Source organism: Mesoplodon bidens, assembly GCF_964165515.1.
Source record: "Mesoplodon bidens genome assembly, chromosome: 18".
Lineage (NCBI taxonomy): Eukaryota > Metazoa > Chordata > Mammalia > Artiodactyla > Ziphiidae > Mesoplodon > Mesoplodon bidens.
Genome location: NC_138175.1, coordinates 13,159,505 through 13,185,611, shown reverse-complemented (window position 1 = coordinate 13,185,611; position 26,107 = coordinate 13,159,505). Strand labels below are relative to the sequence as shown.

The following is a 26,107-nucleotide window of genomic DNA, read 5'->3' as shown; positions in this document are numbered from 1 at the left end:
TGCAATAAATTTCTGTGTATCAATTTTGTATCCTGCAACTTTACCAGATTCATTGATGAGCTCTAGTAGTTTTCTGGTAGGATTTTCTGAGTATAGTATCATGTCATCTGCAAACAGTGACAGTTTTACTTCTTGTTTTCCAATGTGGATTCCTTTTATTTCTTTTTATTCTCCTATTGCTGGGACTAGGACTTCCAAAACTATGTTGAATAATAGTGGCGAGAGTGGACATCCTTGTCTTGTTCCTGATCTTAGAGGAAATGCTTTCAGTTTTTCACCATTGAGAATGATGTTAGCTGTGGGTTTGTCGTATATGGCCTTTATTATGTTGAGGTAGGTTCCCTCTATGCCCATTTTCTGGAGAGATTTTTATCATAAATGGGTGTTGAATTTTGTCAAAAGCATTTTCTGCATCTATCTTTTTTCAGTTTGTTTTTTGTTTGGTTTTTTTAATGTGGACCATTTTTAAAGTCTTCATTGAATTTGTTACAGTATTGCTTCTGTTTTTTATGTTTTTTTTGTTTTGTTTTGTGGCCACGAAGCATGTAGGATCTTAGCTCCCCAACCAGGGATTGAACCTGCACCCCCTGCATTGGAAGGCAAAGTCTTAACCTCTACACCACCAGGGAAATCCCTTTTTCTGCATCTATTGAGATCATGCGGTTTTTATTCTTCAAGTTGTTAATGTGGCATATTCTTCAGGTTGTTAATTCGGTGATTTGCAGATATTGAAAAATCCTTGCATCCCTGGGATAAATCCCACTTGATCATGATCCTTTTAATGTATTGTTGGATTTGGTTTGCTACTATTTTGTTGAATTTTTGCATCTATGTTCATGAGTGATATTGGCCTGTAGTTTTCTTTTTTTTTTGTGGTATCTTTGTCTGGTTTTGGTATCAGGGTGATGGTGGCCTTGTAGAATGAGCTTGGGAGTGTTTCTTCCTCTGCAATTTTTTGGAAGAGTTTCAGAAGGATAGATGTTAACTCTTAATGTTTGATAGAATTTGCCTGTGCAGCCATCTGGTTCTGAACTTTTGTTTATTGGAATTTTTTAAATCACAGTTTCAATTTCAGTACTTGTGATTGGTCTGTTCATGTTTTGTATTTCTTCCTGGTTCAGTCTCGAAGGTTGTACCTTTCTAAGAGTTTGTCCATTTCTTCTAGGTTGTCCATTTAATTGGCGTGTAGTTGCTTGCAATAGTCTCTTATGATCCTTTGTATTTTTGTGGGGTCTGTTGTAACTTTTTCATTTCTAATTTTATTGATTTGAGCACTCTCCCTTTTTTTTCTTGATGAATCTGGCTAAAGGTTTATCAATTTTGTTTACCTTTTCAGAGAAAGTTTTTAGTTTCATTGATCTTTAATTTTCTTTGTCTCTATTGCATTTATTTTGCTCTGATCTTTATGATTTCTTTCCTTCTGCTAATTCTGTGTTTTGTTTGTTGTTTTTTCTCTAGTTGCTTTAGGTGTAAGGTTAGGTTGTTTTTGTGAGATTTCTCTTGTTTCTTGAGGTAAGAATGTTTTGCTGTAAACTTCCTTCTTAGAACTGCTTTTGTTGTGTCCCATAGGTTTTGGATTGTCATGCTTTTGTCTTCATTTGTCTCTAGGTTTTTCTTGATTTCCTCTTTGATTTCTTCAGTGATCAATTTGTTGTTTAGTAACATATTGTTTAGCCTCCACGTGTTTGTGTTTTTTACAGTTTTTTTCTTGTAGTTGATTTCTAATCTCATAGTGTTGTGTTCAGAAAAGATGTTTGATATGATTTCAATTTTCTTAAATTTACTGAGGCTCGCTTTGCCTCCCAGCATGTGATCTATCCTGGAGAATGTTCCATGTGTCCTTGAGAAGAAAGTGTATTCTGCTACTTTTGGATGGAATGCTCTATAAATACCAATAAGTCCATGTGGTCTAATGTGTCATTTAAGGTCTGTGTTTCCTTATGGATTTTGTCTGGATGATCTGTCTGTTGATGTAAGTGGGGTGTTCAGGTCCTTCACTATTACTGTGTAACTGTCGATTTCTCCTTTTATGGCTCTTAGTAATTTGCTGTATATATTGAGGTGCTTCTAGGTTGGATGCATATGTGCTTGCAATTGTTATATCTTCTTTTTGGATTGATCTCTTGATCATTATGTACGTCCTTCTTTGTCTCTTGTAACAGTCTTTATTTTAAAGTCTAGTTTGTCTGATATAAGTATTGCTACTCCAGCTTTCCTTTGATTTCCATTTGCATGGAATACCTTTTTGCATCCCCTCACTTATAGTCTGTATGTGTCCCTACATCTGAAGTGGGTCTCTTGTAGACAGCATATATACATGTCTTGTTTTTGTAGCTATTCAGCCAGTCTGTGTCTTTTGGTTGGAGCATTTAATTCATTTAAATTTAAGGTAATTACCAATATGTATGTCCTTATTGCCTTTTTGTTGTTTTGGGGTTGTTTTCTTAGGTCTTTTTTCTTCCCTTCCTCTTTTCTGCTCTTCTCTTGTGATTTGGTGACTATTTTTAGTGTTGTGTTTGGATTCTTTTGTGTGTGTGTATATCTATTGTAGATTTTTGGTTTGTGGGTACAAAAGATTTTGATATATCAGTCTATATGTATACAAAATTGTTTTTAACTTGCTGGTCTTTTAATTTCAAGTCTATTCCCAATACACTGCATTTGTACTCCTCTTCTCACTGTTGCTGGTTTTGATAGCATATTTTTGTGTGGATGATTTCCTACGTTTATGTTTGCCTTTACTGGTGAGCTTTGCCATTTGTAATTTTCTGCTTTCTAGGTGTGGGTTTTTCTTTCCCGCCTAGAGAAGTTCCTTTAGCATTTGTTGTAAAGATTTTTTGGTGGTGCTGAATTCTCTTAGCTTTTGCCTGCTGTAAAGCTTTCAATTTCTCCATTGAATCTGAATGAGATCCTTACTGGGTATAGTATTCCTGGTTGTAGGTTTTTCCCTTTCATCACTTTAAATGTATCATGCCACTCCCTTCTGTGCTGCAGCTGAAAAATCAGCTGATAACTTTATGGGGATTCCCTTGTATGTAATTTGTTACTTTTCCCTTGTTGCTTTTAATATTTTCTCTTTGCCTTCAATTTTTGCCAGTTCGATTAGTATGTGTCTTGGCATGTTCCTCCTTGGGTTTATCCTACCTGGGACTCTCTGTGCTTCCTAGACTTGGGTGACTGCTTCCTCTCCCATGTAAGGGAAGTTTTCAGCTATTATCTCTTCAAATACTTTCTAGGCCCTTTCTCTCCTCTCCTTCTGGAACCCCTAATGTGAATGTTGGTGCATTTAATGTTGTCCCTAGATGTGTCTTAAACTGTTCTCAGTATTTTTCATTTTTTTCTTTATTGTGTTCCATGACAGTGATTTCCACTATTCTGTCTTCCAGGTTACTTATCCGTTCTTCTGCCTCATTTATTCTGCTGTTGATTCCTTCTAGTGTGTTTTTCATTTCTCTTATTGTATTGTTCATCTCTGTTTTTTAAATTTTCTAGCTCTTTGTTAAGCATTTCTTGTATCTTTTCAGTCTGTGTCTCAATTCTCTTTCCCATATCTTGGATCATCTGTACTATCATTACCCTGAATTCTTTTTCATGTAGATTGCCTGTCTCCACTTCACTTAGTTGTTCTTTTTTATCTTGTTCCTTCTTCTGGAACATATTTCTCTGCCATCTTATTTTCTTTAACTTTCTATTTTTGCATTGCACAGCCTGCAGGATTGTAGCTCCTCTTGTTTCTGATGTCTGCCCCCTGGTGGATGCAGCTGGTCTAAGAGGCTTGTGCAAGCTTCCTGTTGGGAGGGTCTGGTGCCTTCCCACTGGTGGGTGGGGCTGGGTCTTATATATCTGGTGGGCAGGGCCGTGTCAAGGGGCATGTCTATAGGTGGCTGTGGGTTTAGAAGACTTTAAGCAGCCTGACTGCTGATGGATGGGGCTGTGTTCCCACCCTGTTGGTTGTTTGTCCTGTGGTGTCCCAGCACTGGAGCTTTTGAGCTATCTGGTGGGGCCAGGTCTTGGTGTCAAAATGGTGGCCTCCAAGACAGCTCACGCCAATGAATACTCCCCAGTTTCTCCACCACCAGTGTTCTTGTCCCTGCAGTGAGCCACAGCTGCCCCCCACCTCCCCAGGAGACCCTCCAGGACCAGCAACTAGGTCTCTGAGGCTCTTATGAAGTCACTGCTTTTTCCCCAGGTCCTGGTGTGCACACGAGACCTTGTGTGTGCCCTCCAAGAGTGATATTTCTGCTTCCCCCAGTCCTATGGATTTCCAGCAATCAAGCCCCACTGGCCTTCAAAGCCAGATGCTCTCAGGGCTCCTCCTCCCAATCCAGACCCCCAGACTGGGGACCCTGTCATGGGGCTCAGAACTCTCACTCCTGTGGGAGAATCTTTATGAATATATTTTCCAGTTTGTGGGTCGCCCACCTGGCAGCTATGGGATTTGATTGTATCAGGAATGCACCCCCCCCCCCACTGTCTCGTTGAAGCTTCTTCTTTGTCTTTGGAAGTAGAATATCTTTTTTGGTAGGTTCCAGTCCTTTTTTGTCCGTGGTTGTTCAGCAGTTAGTTGTGATTTTGGTGTTTTCGTGAAAGGAGGTGAAGTCAGGTCCTTCTGCTCCACCATCTTGTCCAGGCATCCCTGCCTCTAGAGTCACAGGCTGTATATCTACCTTTTTATGATTAGCATTTTCATGGTATATCTTTTCCATTTTTTTGCTTCAACCTATTTGTGTTCTTATTTATATTTATAGTGTGTTTCCTACCTCTAAATAACATATAGTTGGGTCATAGTTTTTATCCAGCCTGTCTTTTAATTGACTTATTGTCTGTAATTAAGTTCATTATATGCACAGTTGGATTTAAGTCTGTCATCTTGCTGTTTGTTTTTCATCTGTCCTATATGTGTCTTTTTTCCTTTGTATCTTTCTTTTTTTAAGAAAATGGTTTCTCTAGGGATTATAGTTTCTGTACTGTAGTAATCACCTCAAATTAGGATTATACCACCTCACTACAATCCAAGAGCAGAAATCAGTATACTGCAGTGAATTCTTAAAGCTTTTGTTTATCTGTATATGCCTTTATTTTGCCTTCATTTTGAAAAGTATTTTCCCTGGGCATAGAATTCTAGGGTTAATTTTTGTTTCAGTACTTTAAACATGGAATTCCATTTCTGTCTCACATCTGTGGTTTCTGTTAAGAAATAATTCTTCATTTTTATTGTTCTTCCCTAAAGGAAGTGCGTCTTTTTTTTTCTTCTTTCTTTTGGCCATGCTGTGCAGCATGCAGGATGTTAGTTCCCTGGCCAGGGATCAAACCTGCACCCCCCTGCAGTGGAAGCACAGAGTCTTAACCACTGGACTGCCAGGGAAGTCCCCCCTCTGGCTTCTTTTAAGATATTCTCTCTTTCTCTGACACTCAGCAGTTTGAATGTGATGTATTTAGGTATAATTTTCTTTGTATTTATTCTGCTTGGGCTTTACTGAGTTTCTTAGATTGGTGGTCATTGCCTTTTATCAAATTTGGAATATTCTCAGCTATTATTTCTTCAAATATTGTTTCTGTCCCATTCTTTTTTCCTCTTCTTCTGGGACTACACATTATCCTTTTGTGTTTTTCCTTTTAGCATTTTAAGGAATGGTGCATTAGACTTTTTTGGCCATGCTTCACATCTTGTTAGTGCTTTGTCTTTTCCCCCATTTTTTTCTCTTCTGCTTCAGTTTGAATATCTTCTATTTACCTGTCTTCAAATTCACAATTCTAATCTTCTGCTGGGTCTAGTCTACTCTTAAGACTATACAATGAGTTTTTAATTTCAGTTAAAAACTACATTTCACAGTTCTACAATGTCTATTTGCTTTCTTTTTGTAGATTCCAGTTTTTTGTTGAAATATTTCCATATTTTCACTGCATTATCTTTTTTCTATATTTTTAACATATTACTGTACAGTTAATCTGAACTCTTTGTATGCTAACTCTAATACATGAATTATCGCTATGTCTGTTCTTGACTATTTCTTGGTTTTTTGTCTTTTAATTGCTTTTCGGTTTTTTGGCATGTCTAGTAATTTTTGTGTGTTGGACATGTTGTATGGTGCATAATTCCCTCTAAAGAATGTAAAGTTTTATTCTGCCAATAACTTAACTATCTGGTGGAACAAAACTGCTATACTCTGCTAGTTCTCCTGGAGGCTTGCCTTCCACCTGCACATGTTAGGAGCCAGCCAAAGATCTGAGGTGAATTTTTTTTTTTCTTTTGCGGTACGCCTCTCATTGTTGTGGCCTTTCCCGTTGCGGAGCACAGATTCCAGACGCACAGGCTCTGCGGCCTTGGCTCACGGGCCCAGCCACTCCGCGGCATATGGGATCTTCCCAGATCGGGGCACGAACCCTTTTCGCCTGCATCGGCAGGCAGACTCTCAACCACTGCGCCACCAGGGAAGCCCTGAGGTGAATTTTTATGCAGAATTTTAGAGCCCCTTCTCTATGGCTTCCTTATCTCCATTACTCTGCCCCCAAATCCCAGTTGTTTTGCAGACCCAAATCCAATTTGTATTTAAGTCTATGTAGCAATACTGTCCCTTTCTGCTTGATTTCTATTTCTCTGTGCCACAGTCTAGAAAATATCTTTAGGGACATTTTGCTGGATATAAAACTCAAGATTGATCATTTTTTCCTTTAGCACTTTTATCATCGGTGTGAATGTGGAGTTCCCTCATGTTCACCCGTCTTTTCAATAATTGTAGCCCTGCAGTGGTTGCTTTCCAGTACCTGCAAACTGTTTTATTTATTTGCACAGCTTTTGTTGTTTTCTTCTTTCAGAATTTTGAAGTCATTGGTTTTTGGTGTTGTATTTCAACAAGTACAGAGTCCTGTCTATTTATCAGACTGTGACCTGTTCAGTTCTCTCCTGAAACTTATAGGCTTTTCTCCTTTTTCTTAGGGTTCTAAATTTTTCTGATTTCTCTTCCTTTTTGCTTAGTAATTCATAAGATATTTTTATTTTTTCTTTCTTTTTATTATTTTTTCTTACCATTTTCTTCGGGTTGAGCTCCAAGGAAGTTTGTCACTTACCTGTGTTTGGTTTGATTCTGTGAAGTATGAAAATGCACAGAAATACAGATAAAAGCATATTAGGTTGAGCTGTATGAAATTGCCATTTTTGTATGTCCAAATAGTTGAATGTCATCACTTGCAATACAGTTCAGTCTAATAACTATCAACCAGTTACACCATCCAGTAGTCAATATTTATCATCTTGGCATATTTGCCTCCACACATAATACATGTTTTTTCCTTTCTGTTACACAATTCATACATGAATTCTGTCTCTTACTCTCTCTCACTGTATCATGGTTCTGCCTTCCTAGCATGCTGTCACTGCTGGTATTAGGTCACCTCACTCAATGCTAAAATCTTTTTGACTATTAAAGCCAGTCTCCTCACTTTAGAGGTAGCCAGTTCTCCTTTCTGATATTTTTATATTCATTAAGTAGAATTTGAGGATCATGGGATATACATATTTTTAGAATTTTGTTTTAACTAATTAGTGGTGTTCCTGGGCTAGCCATTACAATGCCTTTTATTTTCAAGCTTTGTGTTATTTAAGTTTGTCTCTTGTAAAAAGTATGTTGTGGTTTTTGTTGTTGTTTCTAAACTTCTCTGAAGGTCTTAATCTTTTATGAAATGTTTTCAAATCTCAGTGTCCCTCGATCAAGTTTTATTGGAACACAGCCATGTCCATTTGTTTACATATCGTCTGTGCCTGCTTTCGTGGTAAAACAGCCAACTTGATTAGTTGTAGTTGAGGCTACATATGGTCTACAAAACCTAAAATATTTACTAATTGGCCCTTTATAGAAAAAATTTGCCAACTCACATTCTAGTATTATCAGCACTTTGAGGGTATTCTGTTACTTTCTGGCTTCCAGTGTTTGTATTGAAACAACAGAAAACAGTGTATTTTTTTTCTTCTGAGATTGTTAGTTTTTTATGATGTGCCTAAATGTGGTTTTCTTTATATTTATTCCTGGGGTTAGAGGTATTCTATAGTCTGATGTGAGCTGTTCCAGAAAATTCTCAGCCATTATCTCTTCAAATATCTTTCTGTTGCATCTTGCTTCTCTTACTGGGGCTCCAGTTGCAAGTATATTAGACCTTTACTTTGTGCCACGTATCTCTTAGGCATTTTGGTGTGTTTTCCATCCTTTGTTCTTTTTCTATTTCAGTCTGGACATTTCTCACTGACCTATCTTCAGGTTTACTAATCATCTCTTCAGTTGAATCTAACCTGCTGTTAAATCCAATTATATATATTTTCTAAGATTTTTTTTCTACTCAGTTTTACGGCTGAGCTGTTCCTTTCTTTTGTGAAAGGTTATTTAGCCTGACTTATGCCTCTGTGATGATGAGTCACATTGTGTCTCTACTTACGTTGTATTGACAATGTAGTGATGATTTTACTTATACTTACTCCATGAATAGAGTGACCATATCCTGGATGCTGAAGAGCTAAATTACCACTAATAAGACCAATACCAAAATGCAAATAAATTGTCAGGAACAAGTTCAGCCAGAATTGATCTGGGAATCATGTAGATTACAAACAATAAAAAGCATTTTTAATGAAGAGACAAGCATACTAGGGCATGCATGACATCTCAGGAAAATAAGCCACATTTTAGGATTTACCAGATATTACCAAATTTTTTTGTGTAATGTGAGTACAGTTCAGATGCTATATTATTTTAGCTAGCTACTTAGGATGTTGCTATAGGAATTATGTGGCATGGCTCTTCAGGAAGCAAGAAAATAGTGGGAGAAAAATTTGAATACTGAGCACCATTCAGTTAGCATTGTTTTTTGGTTTTTATAAATTTATTTATTTATTTATTTATTTTTGGCTGTGTTGGGTCTTTGTTGCTGCATGCAGGCTTTCTCTAGTTGCGGTGAGCGGGGGCTGCTCTTTGTTGTGGTATGTGGGCTTCTCATTGCGGTGGCTTCTCTTGTTGCAGAGCACAGGCTCTAGGTGCGCGGGCTTCAGTAGTTGTGACACACGGGCTCAGTATTTGTGGCTCACGGGCTCTAGAGCGCAGGCTCAGTAGTTATGGTACTCAGGCTTAGTTGTTGCATGGCATGTGGGATCTTCCCGGACCAGGGCTCGAACCCGTGTCCCCTGCACTGGCAGGCGGATTCTTAACCACTGTGCCAACAGGGAAGTCCCCAATTAGAATTGTTTTTATTTTATTTTATTTTATTTGAGTCCCTAACTTGTACTCATGTATTTTGTGCTAACAGAAATACAGAGATACAATTTCTGGTCTAAAAAATCATAACATCTAATGGGGAGAGTAAAAGAAATAGGGCACATTTTTTTTAAAAAGGAAAGAAAAAAGAAAGCAGAGTGAAATATATGCCACGAGAAATACAAATGAAGTACTCCAGGTTTAAGAGTAGGGACTCAAATTATGAAAGATCACATCTAAGTGATCTGTGATGTGACCTAAGTGGGAGGATCTGTACATAGAGAGGGGAGTCAGGGGAGAGAGGGATGGAAGAGGAATTTGAATGGTGTTGAATGCATAGTTTATTTCAAGATAATGGATGATGTTTCTAATCAAGGTAATTGTACGAGTAGAGCTATACTTTGGAAAAATCACGTTAGCTTTATAATGTGGAGTAGATGGGAATGAGAGGAGACAGGAAATAAGAGGAAGCTTTTGTAATAGCTGGGGTGGCAGTGGAAAGAGGAAGCAAAGGGAAGACTTGAGGGGTTCTGTAGCTTGCCTATAAGGGTGAAGAATGGTCTTGGGTCTTGTGCCCTTAGTACTTAATTTAGTCCCTGGGAAATTTCCTAGTGTTCCTATTTTTAAAGCTATAATTTCAGAAGTGATCTGAAAGTGGGAATAAATATTTACTACTGGGAAAATCTTGACTCCATGATTGTTGACCTCAATATCACTGATCTCAGGCATAGATGACCCCACCACTGGCATTCTCTGTTCCCATGCCATGTGGCTAAAGATTCCTATAAGATGTCATAAAATAATACTATTGGGTTACCTGAAAATTTGTGCAATATAACTAGGTCATTTGTAGTGCTCAGACCTTTATCCCATTTTTTTCTTACTTTCTGTGACTTTTCCTGAGGCTACGAGTTATGAGTGGGAGATGGTGGGAAGTCACTGGGGCATGTATTTTAAAGATGGTGACAAGTGTAATGTAGATTTGGGAGGTATTTGGAAAAAGGAGCGGTTAAGGAACCTGGAGGTCATAACTGAAGAGGACAGTTACATGGATTCAGTAGACAGGGAATGTGAATAGGTTAAAGAGGATTCTTGTACTCAGAAGTAAATTTGTAGGTGAAGATTTTAAACATTTAACAGTTTGAAGTGTTGAGGTCTGCTCTGGGTGTCAAATACACTAAATACACCTCTACTCGTGGCCATAGGATTTGTGCTCCGAACACCAAATTGATTCCACATCAAAACTGCATCGGTCATTGACAAAAGTAATTCTTTGAGGACAGTCATGTTTGACATGCTTTTAGTCCTATACTATCAGAATTGTGTTTTATCTCTAATTTTTGGAGTTTTTTTGTTTGTATAGAGTATGGAAAACAGCATTGTGAGAAAAAATACAGAATATTTTCATATTTGATGGTAGAGTCATTTCTAAATCATTGTAACTTGAGCCACAGGTTTAGTAACCCTTGTTGGTCTGGCAGCGATACGAAAGTTCTTATTATACTTATCCTGTGGCCAAGTGAATGTAGGTGATTTTTGAACCAAACCATTACAGTCTTGGTTTTCTAGCTCATGACTCTTCATATTTATATGCTTCAGCATGTCTTTTGTTCCATGCAGATTGTTTACTGTAGTAAAAAGTGTCATATATATAGTCAGACCAAGAAATAAAAATTAGCCAGCATTCTTGAAACCCTTGTGAAATCCTCCCTCTGTAGCTGGAATTAGTTCCTTTTCATTGCTTTATAGTACTAATTGTTTTAATGTACCATGAGAAATTAATCTACTATTGATGAATGTTTGTTTTTCCAGTTTAGGGCTCTTATGTAAAATGCTGCTTAGGATATTTTTTTTATTAAAAGTAATAGACTTAACTTTTAATTATTTTTTATTGAGGTATAATTGACATAACATTTTTAGTTTCAGTTGTACATTATTTGATATTTGTGTGTATTGTGATCACCACAATAAGTCTAGTTAACATCCATCATCACCATACAGTTATAATTTTTTTTTATGATAAGAACTTTCAAGATCTGTTAGCAACTTTCAAATCTGCAATACAGTACTATTAACTACAGTCCTCATACTGTACATTACATGACTTACTTTGTAACTGAAAGTTTGTACCTTATGGCCCCTTTCATGCGTTTCTCCTACCTCCACTCTCCAGCCTCTGGCAACCACCAATCTGTTCTCTGTATCTATGTACTTGTTTTTCTTTTTTTTAGATTCTACACAGAATTGAGATCATATGGTTTTTGTCTTTCTCTGTCTGACTTATTTCACATAGCATAATGCCCTTCAAGGTCCATCCATGTTGTCACAAATAGCAAGACTCCCTTCTTTTTTATGGCTGAATATTCCATCCGTGGATACTTAGGTTGTTTCCATATGTGGCTTTTGTAAATAATGCTGAAATGAACATGGGGATAGTCATTCTTCAGTATCCTAGGGGAGTTGGTTCCAGGGTCCCCCTTGGATACCAAAATATGCAGATACTCAAGTCCCTTATATAAAAGGCATAGTATTTGCATATAACCCATATACATCCTCCCTTATACTTTAAATTATCTCTAGATTACTTAAAGTACCTAGTACAATATAAGTGATGTGTAAATAATTGTAAATGTCTTTTTTTATAATAGCCTTTCTTACAGGTGTGGTGATATTATTTCACTGTGGTTTTGATTTGTATTTCCCTGGTAATTAGTCATTTTGAACACCTCCTGTACCTGTTGGCCATTTGTATGTCTTCTTGGGGAAAATGTCTATTTATCTCCTCTGCCCTTTTTTTTTTTTTTCAGTATGCGGGCCTCTCACTGTTGTGGCCTCTCCCGTTGTGGAGCACAGGCTCCGGACACACAGGCTCAGCAGCCATGGCTCACGGGCCTAGCTGCTCCGCGGCATGTGGGATCTTCCCAGACTGGGGCACGAACCCGTGTCCCCTGCATCAGCAGGCGGACTCTCAACCACTGCACCACCAGGGAAGCCCTCCTCTGCCCATTTTTTAATCGGATTGGATTTTTTTCTTTGCTATATATTAACCCCTTAGCAGATATATGATTTGCAAATATTTTCTCCCAGTTGGTAGGTTGCCTTTTTCATTGTGTTGATTGTTTCCTTTGCTGTGCAAAAGCTTTTTAGTTTGATGCAGTCTCACTTGTTTTTGCTTTTCTACCCTTTTTATGGCTTGGATATGGTAGAGAGATCTTTATTTATGCCTGATATTTTATCTTATAATTGGAATTTCATCTTCTGCCTTTAAATATTCAAAGCTTTAATTAACTCTTTAATATTGTCTAGTTTGAGACCACAAAAATAATACCTATATGAGCATCATCACTAACTGGTAACATTAAATACTGCATAATAATGTTTATGTAACTGTCTTCATATGTACATCTTCAGAGGAGAAACAATGTTTTAGTAATCTTAAATACCTGCTTAATATGACAGCACCAGAGATATAGGAGAATCTGAATAAATGCTTTAACTATAAAAATATTTTTGGAGACATGACAAAACAGTTGGTGTCACATGTAAGTTTTTTAAATGAATGATTCTTTTACAACATGGTAAGAGTAAGTTTTCATATGTCCTTCCCACATCACCAAATGCTGATCATTTCAGAATGAATAGCAATATGCCATTTCAGGGATCAGTGTCATTCACGGATGTGACTGTGGACTTCACCCAGGAGGAATGGGAGCAACTGGACCCCTCTCAGAGGATCCTCTACATGGACGTGATGCTGGAGAATTACAGCAACTTACTATCAGTGGGTAAGGACAGCTTTCAGGTGTGGTTCATAGTTCAATGTTGCCTAGTAGTGTTTAGGTCCTTTCTCAGTTACCAAAAATTATAAGCTTCTGAATTACTAAATGGTTTTGGTGTCAAGCTTCATGTATTAAAGCTGAGAGAGAGTACAGACTCTGAAGTTCTACCTTCTTTATTTTCAGGCTTTCTGAAGTCCAAGCAGTTAGGAGCTGTGTTCCATTATCAAGTTCTCTGATATTATCAAACCAGATTTTCATGTTGGATCAGTGAGAAGAGTTATGGATACCAGAGTTAGAATTTCCAGTTCACAACTTTCTAGGGAAGATGTGGAAGGTCGGAAGGAGAATCAGATAGAAGCCAGTGGAAGTAATATCCTAGAGATTATGAATGGGTTGGTATCTTTGAAATATTTTTTAGGAATCTATTTTTCAAATCCCTAAACCTTTAGAGGTAGCTGAGAACAGATGACTTGTGCACCTCATGTCCTGAGCCATACCTCCAAATATCAATCTCTTGCTGCTTAACGTTTTTCCTGTTTAATTTCTATGGCTATTCACCTCTCACACTCAAGCCTTGATTCTTGCCTAACATGTTTTAAACCTTTGTTCTGTGATTAGTTCCTCTTTCATTAGTATTCTCACTTAGCCAGAATGGTGACTTCTGTATTTTAGGTCACGGGAATTGGTTTAGTAGCCTTAAGGAAAATACAAACTTTTCAGTACAAGAGTGACACAAATGGCAGTAGGATCACAAGAGTCAGGAATAACCAGTAATACAGAGATCAGAGTAAAGGTTCTTAAAGCATAGCTTGAGGCCGGGTAAATTTGATCCTTAAGATTCCTTCAAATAAAAGCAGGGACGAGGTTGGTTTGAGGAAGAAATTAAACACATGAAAAGGAGAAATACAGGATACAATGATGGAAACACTTTCTCTCTGCAACAACTTCGATAGAAAAAGTAGTGCAACCCGCAGTAGCAGTGAGCAATTCTGTCAAAAATATCTTAGATCCATTTTATATTTCCTACAGAATCTATGAATTTCTGGATTTTGCCTTCCACTTGGAAAAGTCCTACCTGGGAGATTTGGAGCTCTGCATAGGGTTCTCTCTGCAAACCTGTGAGAAAGGTTGCCTTTAGGACGTTATTGGTGCAGATGAAAAAGGAGAGAAAAGGGGAAGGAGCCTCGAGCATGTAGGTGAGGTGGCCATCCGACCACAGTAATTCAGAGTCTCAGTGTTGGCTGCTCAACTTAGATCTGCCTGGGTTTTTCCCTTAACATCTCCTTATTTTCTTGGTCTGTACCAACTGGTGTCCTTGAGGACACCAAATAGCCTTTGTCTCTGGAATTGCCAGCCTTCTTACATCATTTGTTTTTATTTATTTCCCTTCACCCACTTTTAAGGCCGTTTTGTAATCTGGCAGTGCTATTTGTGTCCATTTTGCCACAGGCTTTGTCTTTTTCTTTCAGAGTTTAAGAGCTAGGAACACTTGGAACTGGGGACTTTTTTATACTGGAAGACTGGGTCCCAAACTAAAGAGGTAGCCCTACAATGGAACATTTGTGGAGTCTTCACATTCCATAACATTGTGGTGAAAGGATTGACAGAGTATTTCATGTGCTCTTTCTTAGAGGTATGGAAGGCTGATGACCAGATGGAGAGGGACCACGGAAACCCAGATGAGCAGGCAAGGCCATTTATAATCTTTAAGAACCAAACCCCAATTGAAGAAAGAGATAATCTCTTCGGAAAAACATTTAATCTTAGCACAGACTTTGTTTCTTTAAGACAAGTACCCTATAAATATGACTTATATGAAAAAACTTTGAGATATAATTCAGACTTACTTACTGGCGATAGAAGCTATATAAGAAAGAAAGATGATGACTGTAATGGATTTGGGAAAGCACTCCTCTATCTGAAGCAAGAGAAAACCCATACTGGAGTGGAATACTCTGAATATAATAGAAGTGGAAAAGCCTTCAGCCATAAAGAAGGCATTTTTAAACACCAGAAAATCAGAAATTTGGTGCAACCTTTTATCTGTAATTATTGTGACAAGGCGTTCTCATTTAAATCACTCCTTATTAGTCATAAGAGAATACATACTGGAGAAAAACCTTATGAATGTAATGTGTGTAAGAAAACCTTCTCCCATAAGGCAAACCTCATTAAACATCAGAGAATCCATACTGGGGAGAAACCCTTTGAATGTCTTGAATGTGGAAAAGCTTTCACCCACCAGTCAAACCTCATTGTACACCAGAGAGCACATATGGAGAAGAAGCCCTATGAATGCGGTGAATGTGGCAAGACCTTTGCCCAGAAATTTGAACTTACTACACACCAGAGAATTCATACCGGAGAACGACCCTATGAGTGTAATGAATGCGCCAAAACCTTCTTCAAGAAATCAAACCTCATTATACACCAGAAAATTCACACAGGGGAGAAACGCTATGAGTGCAGTGAATGTGGAAAATCCTTTATCCAGAACTCACAACTCATTATACACATGAGAACTCATACCGGAGAAAAACCCTATGAATGTACTGAATGCGGCAAAACATTCAGCCAGAGGTCAACTCTTAGATTACATTTGCGAATCCACACAGGAGAGAAACCATATGAGTGTTCTGAATGTGGGAAGGCCTTCAGCAGGAAGTCCCGACTCAGTGTTCATCAGAGGGTTCATACCGGGGATAAACCCTGAGACTGCAGCCAGGTTGTACTGTGAGAACCCTTCCAGTAGGGAGAAACCTTACGAAGGTGCTGAAGGAACATGAGAACTCACACTGAGATACCATCTGTCAGCTCAAAAATGTGTAAAAATGAGGCCCCCTAAGAACAGTATTGTGCTGATAGTTAGGTATATGATACCCAACTAAAGAATACATATCAGAACATATCCAATTGTAAATAGATGTACTTAGCTGTATTACAGTGAGTTTTTTAAAATCTTGAATAATTCATTCAATAATGAAATATTTGGGGCAGCAAGCAGCATAAAGGAGCTAGAGACAGTACCCTAGGAATTCAGTGGTTATGTGCAAGAATATGCCACAAAAAAAACCGCTATATTTTAGATCTGCACATGTAAATTTAACAGACACTAAGAATTTAGAATTCTTGTCTTGATAATCAAATTAGGACACATCAAACATGATTTTCCATACTGAACATGTGTTTTTCAGTACCTTTACAATCCTGTCTGCATTCCAAATGAAACACATAACAGATTTTCATAGCATGTAGCGTATGTTTTCTCCTCCTCCTTGCTGGCATATGTAAGTTGGTATGACCATTGTTATTGAGCTGCCTCTTCAGTCAACAGAAGACAATGTTGTTGAAGTTTTAACCTTCTGGGTTTGCTGAAGATTTCCTAGAAGTATTATTGACATAAATATGCAAGTGTGAGATAATTAAGAGAGACTGAAGAGAGTGAAAGGCGGCAGATGTGGGTTCTGTCACTCAGAGTGCACCACGGAATAAATGGGCTGTGTAAAGAGTAGCCACACCCATCATGCTCTTGTTATTTTCCACTGGGATATTTACATACAAATGCAAATGCATGTCTTTTACCAAAATATTGTATAACCCAGAAACTACATGTATTTTGGGGTGTTTCCCTATTTCTCTTAATATTTTATAAATTGTCTTGCAAAAAATAGGATGCATATGTAGTTCAAGTGTTACATTTCAGATACCTTAGAGGAAAAATAATTTAAGAAACTGTCAATAAATGTCTTATATTGCTTTTTAAATTTTCCATGTGCTTAGTCCACTTTAGAAATAAATTTTTGCAGAATTCTGTTTAAAGGAGGCATTTCTTCCATGAGTTTCACTACCATCAACTTTCAAAAGCCCTTTGGAACCTGACTTAGTGTAAGTTACAAGTTTGCTTTAAAGGCTCACAAACACTTCATAAATTAGACTTTAGTGATCTCCCCATATATTGATTATTAACCTTAAAAAATTTCTTATTTTTGCATAACTCAAAGATTCCATTTTAGGCTTGATTTCAAATTCACCAGTTCCTTTCCCTATCCATCACAAATCATGCATTAGAATTGTAAATGGCCACAGTAACTGGCCTTTTTTTTTTTGAAGATTATTGATGTGCTGTGACTGTATATGAACATGAATGATTTTTCTGAACAAATTTATCAGAATATCCGTAGTCCAGTAAGTCTTTGTCTTTCTAAATTGTCATCTTATCTATACTAATGGCAAGGAAGCAAGGGAAGAGGTTAACTTCCTACACTGCTGTTAGAAATACAAATTGTGACAGCCTCCTTGGAAATAATTGTGACTCTGTCTTTTAACGTTAAGACATGCAGTTGACTCTTGAACAGCACCAGTTTAATATGTGCAGGTCTGCTTATACACGGATTTTTTTCAGTAAGTGCTACAGTCCTGCACAATCCACAGTTTGTTGAATCTGTAGATGCAGAACCTTGGATACGGAGAACTGACTTTATACTTGGGTTTTCGACTACACTGAAGATCCGTGCCTTTAACCCCTATGTTATTCAAGGGCCAACTGTACTCTTCAACCCAGCAGACTCACTTCTGGGAATCCATCCCTAAGAAAATAAAGTGCCAGTACCTAAGACTATGTGTTTATCAATGTATATTGTATTTTTTGGTAAGGACAAAAAAGGAAACAATGTGAATTGACCATCAGTAAGGGAATGATTGAATAAACTGTGGTAAAGATGTACCACAGCTGGACAGTATTCCATAGGAAAGAGCATTTAGGGGCAAATGCCACCAAGACAGATGGGGGGGCGGGGGGAGAGAAAAAGTGTGTGTGCGTGCCTGTGTGTGTGTGTGCCTGTGTGTGCGTGTGTGTGTACACCAAATTTTGTAAAATAAAATCTAAAAATGTTGTGTTTATGTGTATTTGTATACGATTTTATGGGCCTGGAGAGTAGAATTCTCCAAAGTCAAAAATATAATTAACATTAATTTCAATGGAAAATTTTTCATGCATTCCTTAGTCTCCTAACATTTGTTTATTCTGGAATACCAACATAACCCATTTAAGTGGACACAGTTAACTAACATGAGTTAACATAGCATGACATAAGGCAGTTCCCTTACTCTGTACGGTGGCCGGCTGCTGTGTTCTGCTCCAGCTTTCATGGCTGTGTTGTAGTCTTGAGCCTGTGTTCTCAACTAAAACACGTATTTGACATTCCTTGTTGACATGATGGAACCTTTAATACAAAAAAAAAAAAAGACTAAAGACAGAAAAACCAATGAAAAAAATGCAGGGAATGCCAAGGTTATCATTACTCTAAATTAGCAAGTAACAACTGCTTTGAGAAAATTCAGCATAAACACCTTTACAAATAAACAAATGACCACAAGGGTGACTGTCCTTTCATGAGCTGTTTGCTCCCAAGGCCTTAGAAATCCAGATCAGAACTCATAATTTTTTTAAAAAGTGCCTTGTAATCCTCATATACAGAAGTGGTCTTAGAGGAGGAAACTCCTGAAGACGAGTTCTTATACCCTGGACATACGACTTTATTTCTTCAACCTTACAGCAAGCTAGAAGGCAAGTTGTCATTTCACTGGTGAGGTGCAGGCCAAGAGGCGGGACAGTTTGCACAACAAATTCTACCTGTCTGACTCCAAAACCCATGCTCACTGTACTTGACCCCGTGACATCTTCACTCCACTGATTTTTTTTTATTTATATATTTTTGGCTGTGTTGGGTCTTCATTGCTGCACACAGGCTTGCTCTAGTTGCTGTGAGTGGGGGCTACTCTTTGTTGTGGTGCACGGGCTTCTCATTGCAGTGGCTTCTCGTTGTGGAGCGTGGGCTCTAGGTGCGCGGGCTTCAGTCGTTGTGGCACGTGGGCTCAGTAGTTGTGGCTCGTGGGCTCTAGAGCGCAGGCTCAGTGGTTGTGGCGCACGGGCTTAGTTGCTCCGTGGCATGTGGGATCTTCCCGGCCCAGGGCTTGAACCCGCGTCCCCTGCGTTGGCAGGCGGATTCTTAACCACCGCGCCAGCAGGGAAGTCCCCACTCCACTGATTTTAATTAGACGTTTTCTTTCCATTTCCAGATATCTTCTTCATAACTAGAGTGCTTAAGTGTTTTAACTTCTCCACATTGTTTTATGCTCTATAAATCTAAAGTTGGGAACATCTTCTTGGCGTAAAGCCAGCGTGGCTACATGGCATTGGTGCCGCTCTACCGTTGCTAAGTCTCAGGGCTAGTCAGGTGGGGCGTGAGGTGGCAGCAGTGTAGGCAGGAGGCACAGAGCTCGCGAAGGCGTGGAGATGCGCGACCCTGGGCCCCCTCATCTGGGGGCTGCTGCTGGAGGTTCAGTCCCAGCCACCCCTGCTGTATCCCGGCACAGTCACTACGCTCGCCCACAGTCCATCTTCATCTCTTCAGCTGAGTGACCTACACAGGGCCCTGTGCCAACCCCAGGCCCTGTGTGACTCAGCCCCTTACCTGATGGTCACACAAATCCTGCTGGCCAAAGTACAGTGGACTCTTGGGACCTGGTCTCCGCTCGACAGTCTTGCGACTTCATCCGGTCTGTTCTCTGGTGTTTTGGAGAAGGAAACTCCCATAGCTTGTCCTGGGTTGCACAGTCAGGGGACCACAGCTGGGATCCCTCGGCTTTATTTTCCAGACCTCAGCTGGATGTTAGGGACCTCCTCAGGTCTTAGCTCTCCTCCTGCCCCCAGAGAGAGGCTGCGCTTCTGCCTCCGACACGCACACTGAATCATTTCATGTGTGACACGTGTTTTAGTAAATGTAGAACCCACCTGTCTCGGTTTTATAAGGACTGTCAGAATGTTAAACAAAATGCAACTAACAAGCCAGAACATATAAAAATGTTAGGGACTCATGTGAAAGAACCCCGAGATGGGTACTGAAGAACTTAAGGGAGCATAAAACCCCAGTGAGACATCTGGACCGTGGCTACTGACACTAATCATCGCAGCAGATGAGGGACATTCATTCATTCCAAAAAGACATTGTAAGCCCCAACCAGGGAGCAGGCACTGTGGGCCTCTGGGGATACTCTGGTGAACAAGTTATACTATGATAGAGGGCTCCTGCCCTTGGGGCATTTACATATTAGCAGTGCATCCCAGGAGCAGACAGACAACCCAGGCAGAGGATAGATTCCCTGAAGCTGGAAATGCAGGTATGGGCTGGGCCTGTCCCTGTGAGAAAAATGAGGAGCCATAGTAGGGTCTTAAATAAGGAGTAGCATCATCTGCTTTTTAAAAAGTAAATGAGCTTGATACGAACTGGGAGGAGAATTTGGGTAGAGCTGCCCAGAAGCAGAAACCCCCTCTCAGGAAGAGAAGCCTAAGAGATGGCGTTCTGCCCATTGATAGCTCCCATCTGACTGCTTTCAACAAAACTCCAGCAGAGAGTAAGCAGTGTTTCCTCCTGTTACTCATTGTTGGCAATTAGTGAGAAACCATCTTGCAAGGATCCAGGTTCACTTCCTTCTGCCTTCCTAGATCTGTTCCTAGTGTCTTGTGGTGTTTGCCCTATTCCTCCTGCCTCCAGCCTATCCAGACCCCTGAGGATTACCTATGCCCACCTCAGAACTGGAATTCCATGCCCTGAAAAACATTTACAGTAGTTCATGCAGGTTGTTTGGGGGTGGAGCTGACATTAGCACTTTTCCTTTGTCTGGTTGATGCTGAATGTGGGAGGAGGAAGTTATTCTGTGTCCCTGCAGGTCGCTGAGGCCATTACTGAAAGAGAAAACTTGGGGCAGGAGGTGGGGCTTGATACCTCTTAGGGAGATGAAGAGACACCAGGGCTGAGCAGAGGCTGCCCCCTGAGATACGGGGAGTCCTGTCATGCGGGAAGGATGCATTTGAAGATAGCGGGAGGCCTGTGGGACTGTGGCCTCAGATTATTTTGCTCAGAGCAAGAGACGGTGTAATGTTGAAAAGAAGCCAGGCTTTGTCTGTGATGAGGACCAGCCTACGGGCGGGCCTGGCTCTGAGCAGCTGATTTGGCTCTCCTGGGTCCAAGAGCAGCCTGAAGAGTAGGCACAGGATGGCTGAGCCTGAGTAAGGAAGAGGCAGCTGAGGGTTGCCCTGCTGAGACAAAAACTGTCATCGATGGAGCAGGCCACCTAGAGGAGTGGGTGGAAAAACGTGACCTCAAGGGGGTCAAGCTGGTGAGGATGTCACCTGTGGCCTCAGGAGGTCAAACAACAACAATAGCAACAGCAACTGCCACCAGACCAGTAGCAGTAGTGGTGATAATAGTGAGACAAGCTGGGACCTGGGACCCTTTGCTGCACTGCTTACACCTGGACAAATGTCTCCCGGAGCAACAAAATACAAAGAAATTATAAGGGACTAAAAACTGTGTGTATGCACAGTTGGGGCAAATTATGGACAGCAAGACACAAAAAGACAAAACCCAACCCAACCCAACTGCCACTTCTGAAGAGCTGGGAGCAAAAACAGGGTGTCGGGAGCAAAAGCAGGGTCCTGCACATGCCCCCTGCACTCACCACCACCAGAGCGGGGTGCAGACCACCTAAGCCACCCCTCCGGTGTGACCCCTGGACACACCCCTACCCTCACCTCATATAAGGAACCAGCTCACCACCACCCCCGCTGCTTTATGGAGCGAGAAGGGGAACCTGTTACTTGTTCTCGCTCCCTCCTGCTGCAGCAGGGGCCCCAGTAAAGCCTTGCCTGAATTTCTTGTCTTGCCCCTATTGATTGGGGGAAGGCCAAGAACCCTGTTCTGTATCAGACTTAGTGGCACCCAACGTGGGGCACTTGCCCCACGTTGTTCCAGGGAGAGGATCTGGGCACCTCCAGGACCACCGAATGCAGCTTCCCTGTGGGTGGCAAGTGGCCACCTAAACCTCTTGTTTCAGCATCACCACATTTGGTAAGTCTGCCTTCCTGGCCCCTGGGGGCGTCGGTACCCTCATTCAGGCAACGCTTTCCCCTCCCCTTTGGCCCTTTCCCTCTCCTGAAATCTCTCTACTTCTCCTTTCTCCGTCCTCTCCTACTTCTGTCCTGTGCTTCCAAGAGAGTGGATGTTGGGCAGCTACAGCATCGCTCCTCCCAGCTTCTGGGACCTGCTCCCTCTGGCTGGCAGTGGCTCAAGCCACTGAGCAGGGGTGGGAGAGGCTCGCCTCACACCGTGCCGACGCTGGCCCAGCAGGCTCTTCTTGATGGTAGATTTATGAACGATAGAGGTTCAAACCTCATACTGTGTGCTGGCTGGAAGTCCTATCGTCCCAGTATTCCCACCTTTCTTTTCTTGCTGTCTCTTTCTCTTTTTCAGTCTTTTCTGTTCCTCCTCCCTTTACTTCTCCATTGATCCTTATACCTGCATTCCCGTCCCCTTTATCCTGAAAACTTCTTGTTTGTGTCGTTAAGTTTTTGTCATTGGTGTCTTTGTTTCATGTAGTTTTTTGTCTGTCCAGCTGCTCCTGCAAGTCTCTGCTGGAACTGTGGGCACGATGGAGCATTTAAGCCTTGAAATACAAATATAGCCCACATTACCTGAGACTCCAGCCTTGGGTTACTTGGTGGGATTTTAAAGAGCGAAAAAGAAAAGAGGGGCGCTTGCATTTCTCTCCTCTGCCTTTGCAATGTCGCTCTTCTGCCTGGGCTCTCAGGAGCTACCTGATCCGTCTGTGGTCCCCCAGACTGAGGGAAAAAAGAGAGGCCTTTTTAAATTCAAGCGGGAAATCCATGAGGTCTCTGGTTCTGTCTGTCTTTATGTAAAAACTAACTTGTAAATGAGTTGTATTTGATTGGCTTAACAGAAAGTAAGCACTTAAATAAATACATTCTCAGAAATAATTTTTTAAAAACTCACCAGAATACTTTTCAGGTTCATGTGATCTGGGAAATACTCAATATTGAATTAATACCTGGTATTAAAGCTAGCTTAAGTTTGTGGGTTTAATTAATACAGACCTGTCTTTAGAGTCATCAACATTACATATAATACTTCTATTGTACCTAGGGTTACTGGAAGTCAATAAGTGCACATTGTTATGAAATTTGCCAACAGGGAAAGTAACCTGATATGATTAAACTTTTAAGTAAATGTAACAGATAAGAGCTTTTTGGTAAACTCTATAGGAATAATTATGTTTTGGAAATGTCCATCTAAAATAGTCCCCCCAGATTTTGGTAACTTGAAACTAACTTAAGTTAAATGATAGGAATTCATTGAATATCCAGGCCGTTTCAAATAAGAAAAGGAAAAAAACTTAAACTCTACCATAACACTGCCTGGCCTTTATTTAAGTTGGGGGGATGGAGAAAAATGGTCTGAAATGGGTCTCTAAATTATAATACCATCTTGCAATTGGATTTTTACTGTCACAAGATGGGAAAATGGACTGAGGTTCCCTACGTTCAAGCCTTCGTGATCCTTTACCAAAACCCTGCTCTGTGCAGCTCCTATAATCAAAAGCCTGTGGAATCAGAAAGCACTCCTGACATTTCAGACGATCCCCTTTAAACCTTCCCCAGCTCTCAGGGGGGAACCAAGTCTCCCTTTCTTTTCCGGAGCCACCTACTTCCCCAGATCCCTCTGACTGGTCCCAACCTCCACCTCCCTGTGTCCCTTTATACCCTCCGTTACCCCAGAAAGAAGAGACTAGTCCCTCTGGGGTAACTTTTAGTGGAACTTCCTATCACCCAGGATCTGGAAAATATGCCCTCTTAGGGAAGTGGCAAACGGTGAAGGGACAATCAGAGTACATGTGCCCTTCTCTATAACCAATTTAGCCCAATGCAAACAGAGACTGGGCCGATTTTCTGAAGACCCTAGTAAGTTTGCTGGAGGGTTTCAGGCCCTAACTCTGACCTTTGATTTAACGTGGAAGGATGTCCAGATAGTCGTATCCAGCTTGCCAGGGACCAACCCAAACATTTTGGTATGGGTGGGGAGACGGTCCCAAATCAGGAGCCCTGCTGGAATTATAATTCCCAGGACGGAACAGAAACCAGGAAGCAAATGATCCAATGTGTATTAGAAGGGATGAGAAAGTATATCAAAAAGCCAGTTAACTATGAAAAGGTTAAAGGAGTGACCCAAGAAGGAAAGGAAAATCCAGCTCTCTTTCGAGGATTGCTTGTGGAGGCTTTTAGAAAATTTACTGATATTGATCCATTTACTCCCGAGGGCCAATCCCTACTTGGACAACATTTTATCAGCCAGTCTGCCCCTGGCAAAAGCTCCAAAAGTTACAATTAGGCACACAAACCCTGATGCCCAATTCCTAGAGGTGGCCTTCGGGGTATTTAATAATTGAGACCAAGCTGAGGAGGAATAGAGAACTCAGTGTGAAAACAGGCAGACCAGGGCTCCTGCTAAACCAATGGCCATAGCTGTCAGCCACGCCTTATGACCTCAGGGCAACCCAAGGGGGCCAAGGAAGTTTAACCATCCACCTGGAGACAAAACCAGCAAGGGGAAGTGCTTCAAATGTAAGTCAACCGACCACTGGGCCCAAAACTGCCAAAAAGAGCCCCTGGTCCATGCCCAGTCTGCAAACGAACAGGTCACTGGAAATGGGACTGTCCCCAGTTCCGAAGGGGAAGGGAGGCTCCCGCTCCTGAGATGGCCATGCTAGACGACTGAGGAGGCCCAGGGACTCTGGCGGCTCCCCTTTGTGAGATGTCTATCTCTATCGAGTAGCCCCAGGTGGTCCTTGACATGGCAGGTAAGAAAACCAATTTTATAATTGATACAGGAGCCACTTACTCTGTCTTGATCTCTCATGCTGGGCCTCTTTCCTCCAAAAGCTGTACAGTGACTGGTGTCGATGGAAAGCCTCACACCTGTTATTTTACTGGGCCTCTCACTTGCCAACTTGAACAGCATTTAATTTCACATGTCTTTTAAGTTGTGCCTGAGTGTCCTACCCCACTAGTGGAAAGAGACTTTCTAGGCTCCCTTGGAGCCATATCACGATTAGGAGGCGCCGAGCAGCCCCTTTGCTTGCCTCTTAAGACAAATCAGCTGGAAGAACAAAGCCCTATTCCCAGCCATATTCTACACACAGTAAACCCTGCAGTTTGGGACAAAGGAATCCCTAAGAAGGCTATCAGCGTCCAACCTGTAAAAATTAGCCTTAAGCCAGAAGTCACTTATCCTAACGAGACAGTATCCCATAAAGTTGAAGCAAAGAAGGGTTTGCAACCCCTCGTAGATAAAGTCCTGAAGCGTGGCCTCTTAGTGCCCTGGTCTCTGTGCATGACCCCGAGTTTGCCAGTTGTTAAGCCAAATGGGGAATATCAAATGGTACAAGACCTCAGAGCAGTAAATGATGTAGGGATCCCTATACATCCCCTTATGGCTAATCCTTATATATTAGTCCAGATTCCTGGAGATGCCAAATGGTTTACTGTCCTTGACCTCAAGGATGGATTCTTTTGCATCACAGTTCATCCCTCATCTTAGTATCTGTGCCTTTGAGTGGACTAACCCCCACTCAGGCCAAATGCAACAATATACCTGGACAGTATTGCCTCAGGGGTTTCAGGACAGCCCACTTGTTTGCCCAGGCCCTAGGAAAAGAACTAAGGGAAATGCACCTAAAAGAAGGGGCTGTCCTACAGTATGTAGATGACATAGTAATATGTACCTCCACCGTGGAGGCCTCAGATCAGAATACCATTGAAGTCCTTAATTTCCTTGGGGCCCGGGGCTACAGGATCTCCCAGAAAAAAGCACAAATCTCAAAGCAACAAGTTAGGGCTTCCCTGGTGGCGCAGTGGTTGGGAATCTGCCTGCCAATGCAGGGGACACGGGTTCAAGCCCTGGTCTGGGAAGATCCCACATGCCGCAGAGCAACTAAGCCCATGAGCCACAACTACTGAGCCTGTGCGTCTGGAGCCTGTGCTCCGCAACGGGAGAGGCTGCGACAGTGAGAGGCCCGCGCACCACGATGAAGAGTGGCCCCCGCTCGCCGCAACTGGAGAAAGCCCTCGCACAGAAACGAAGACCCAACACAGCCAAAAGTAAATAAATAAATTTATAATAATAAAAAAAAAGCAACAAGTTAAATATCTGGGATATATTATAAACCCTGGAAGTA

General features: G+C 41.0%; 1 protein-coding gene across 2 annotated transcripts in view; it reads left to right on the top strand.

Annotated features, from left to right (window-relative positions):
- The window catches only part of ZFP1 (ZFP1 zinc finger protein), a 35,141-nt gene extending 20,383 nt beyond the window's left edge, over nt 1-14,758 (top strand). The window contains exons 3-5 of one of the 2 annotated variants that reach the window (XR_014013766.1): nt 12,898-13,024; nt 13,202-13,410; nt 14,650-14,738. Coding sequence is in view for 1 of the 2 variants with exons in the window: in XM_081216449.1 (XP_081072575.1) it covers nt 12,898-13,024; nt 14,652-14,665 (141 nt within the window). In the remaining variant the exon portion in view is untranslated. Of the gene's footprint in view, nt 1-12,897; nt 13,025-13,201; nt 13,411-14,649 lie in introns of both variants that reach the window. The other variant, XM_081216449.1, reaches the window with a different exon arrangement.
- Nucleotides 14,759-26,107: the final 11,349 nt, after the last annotated feature.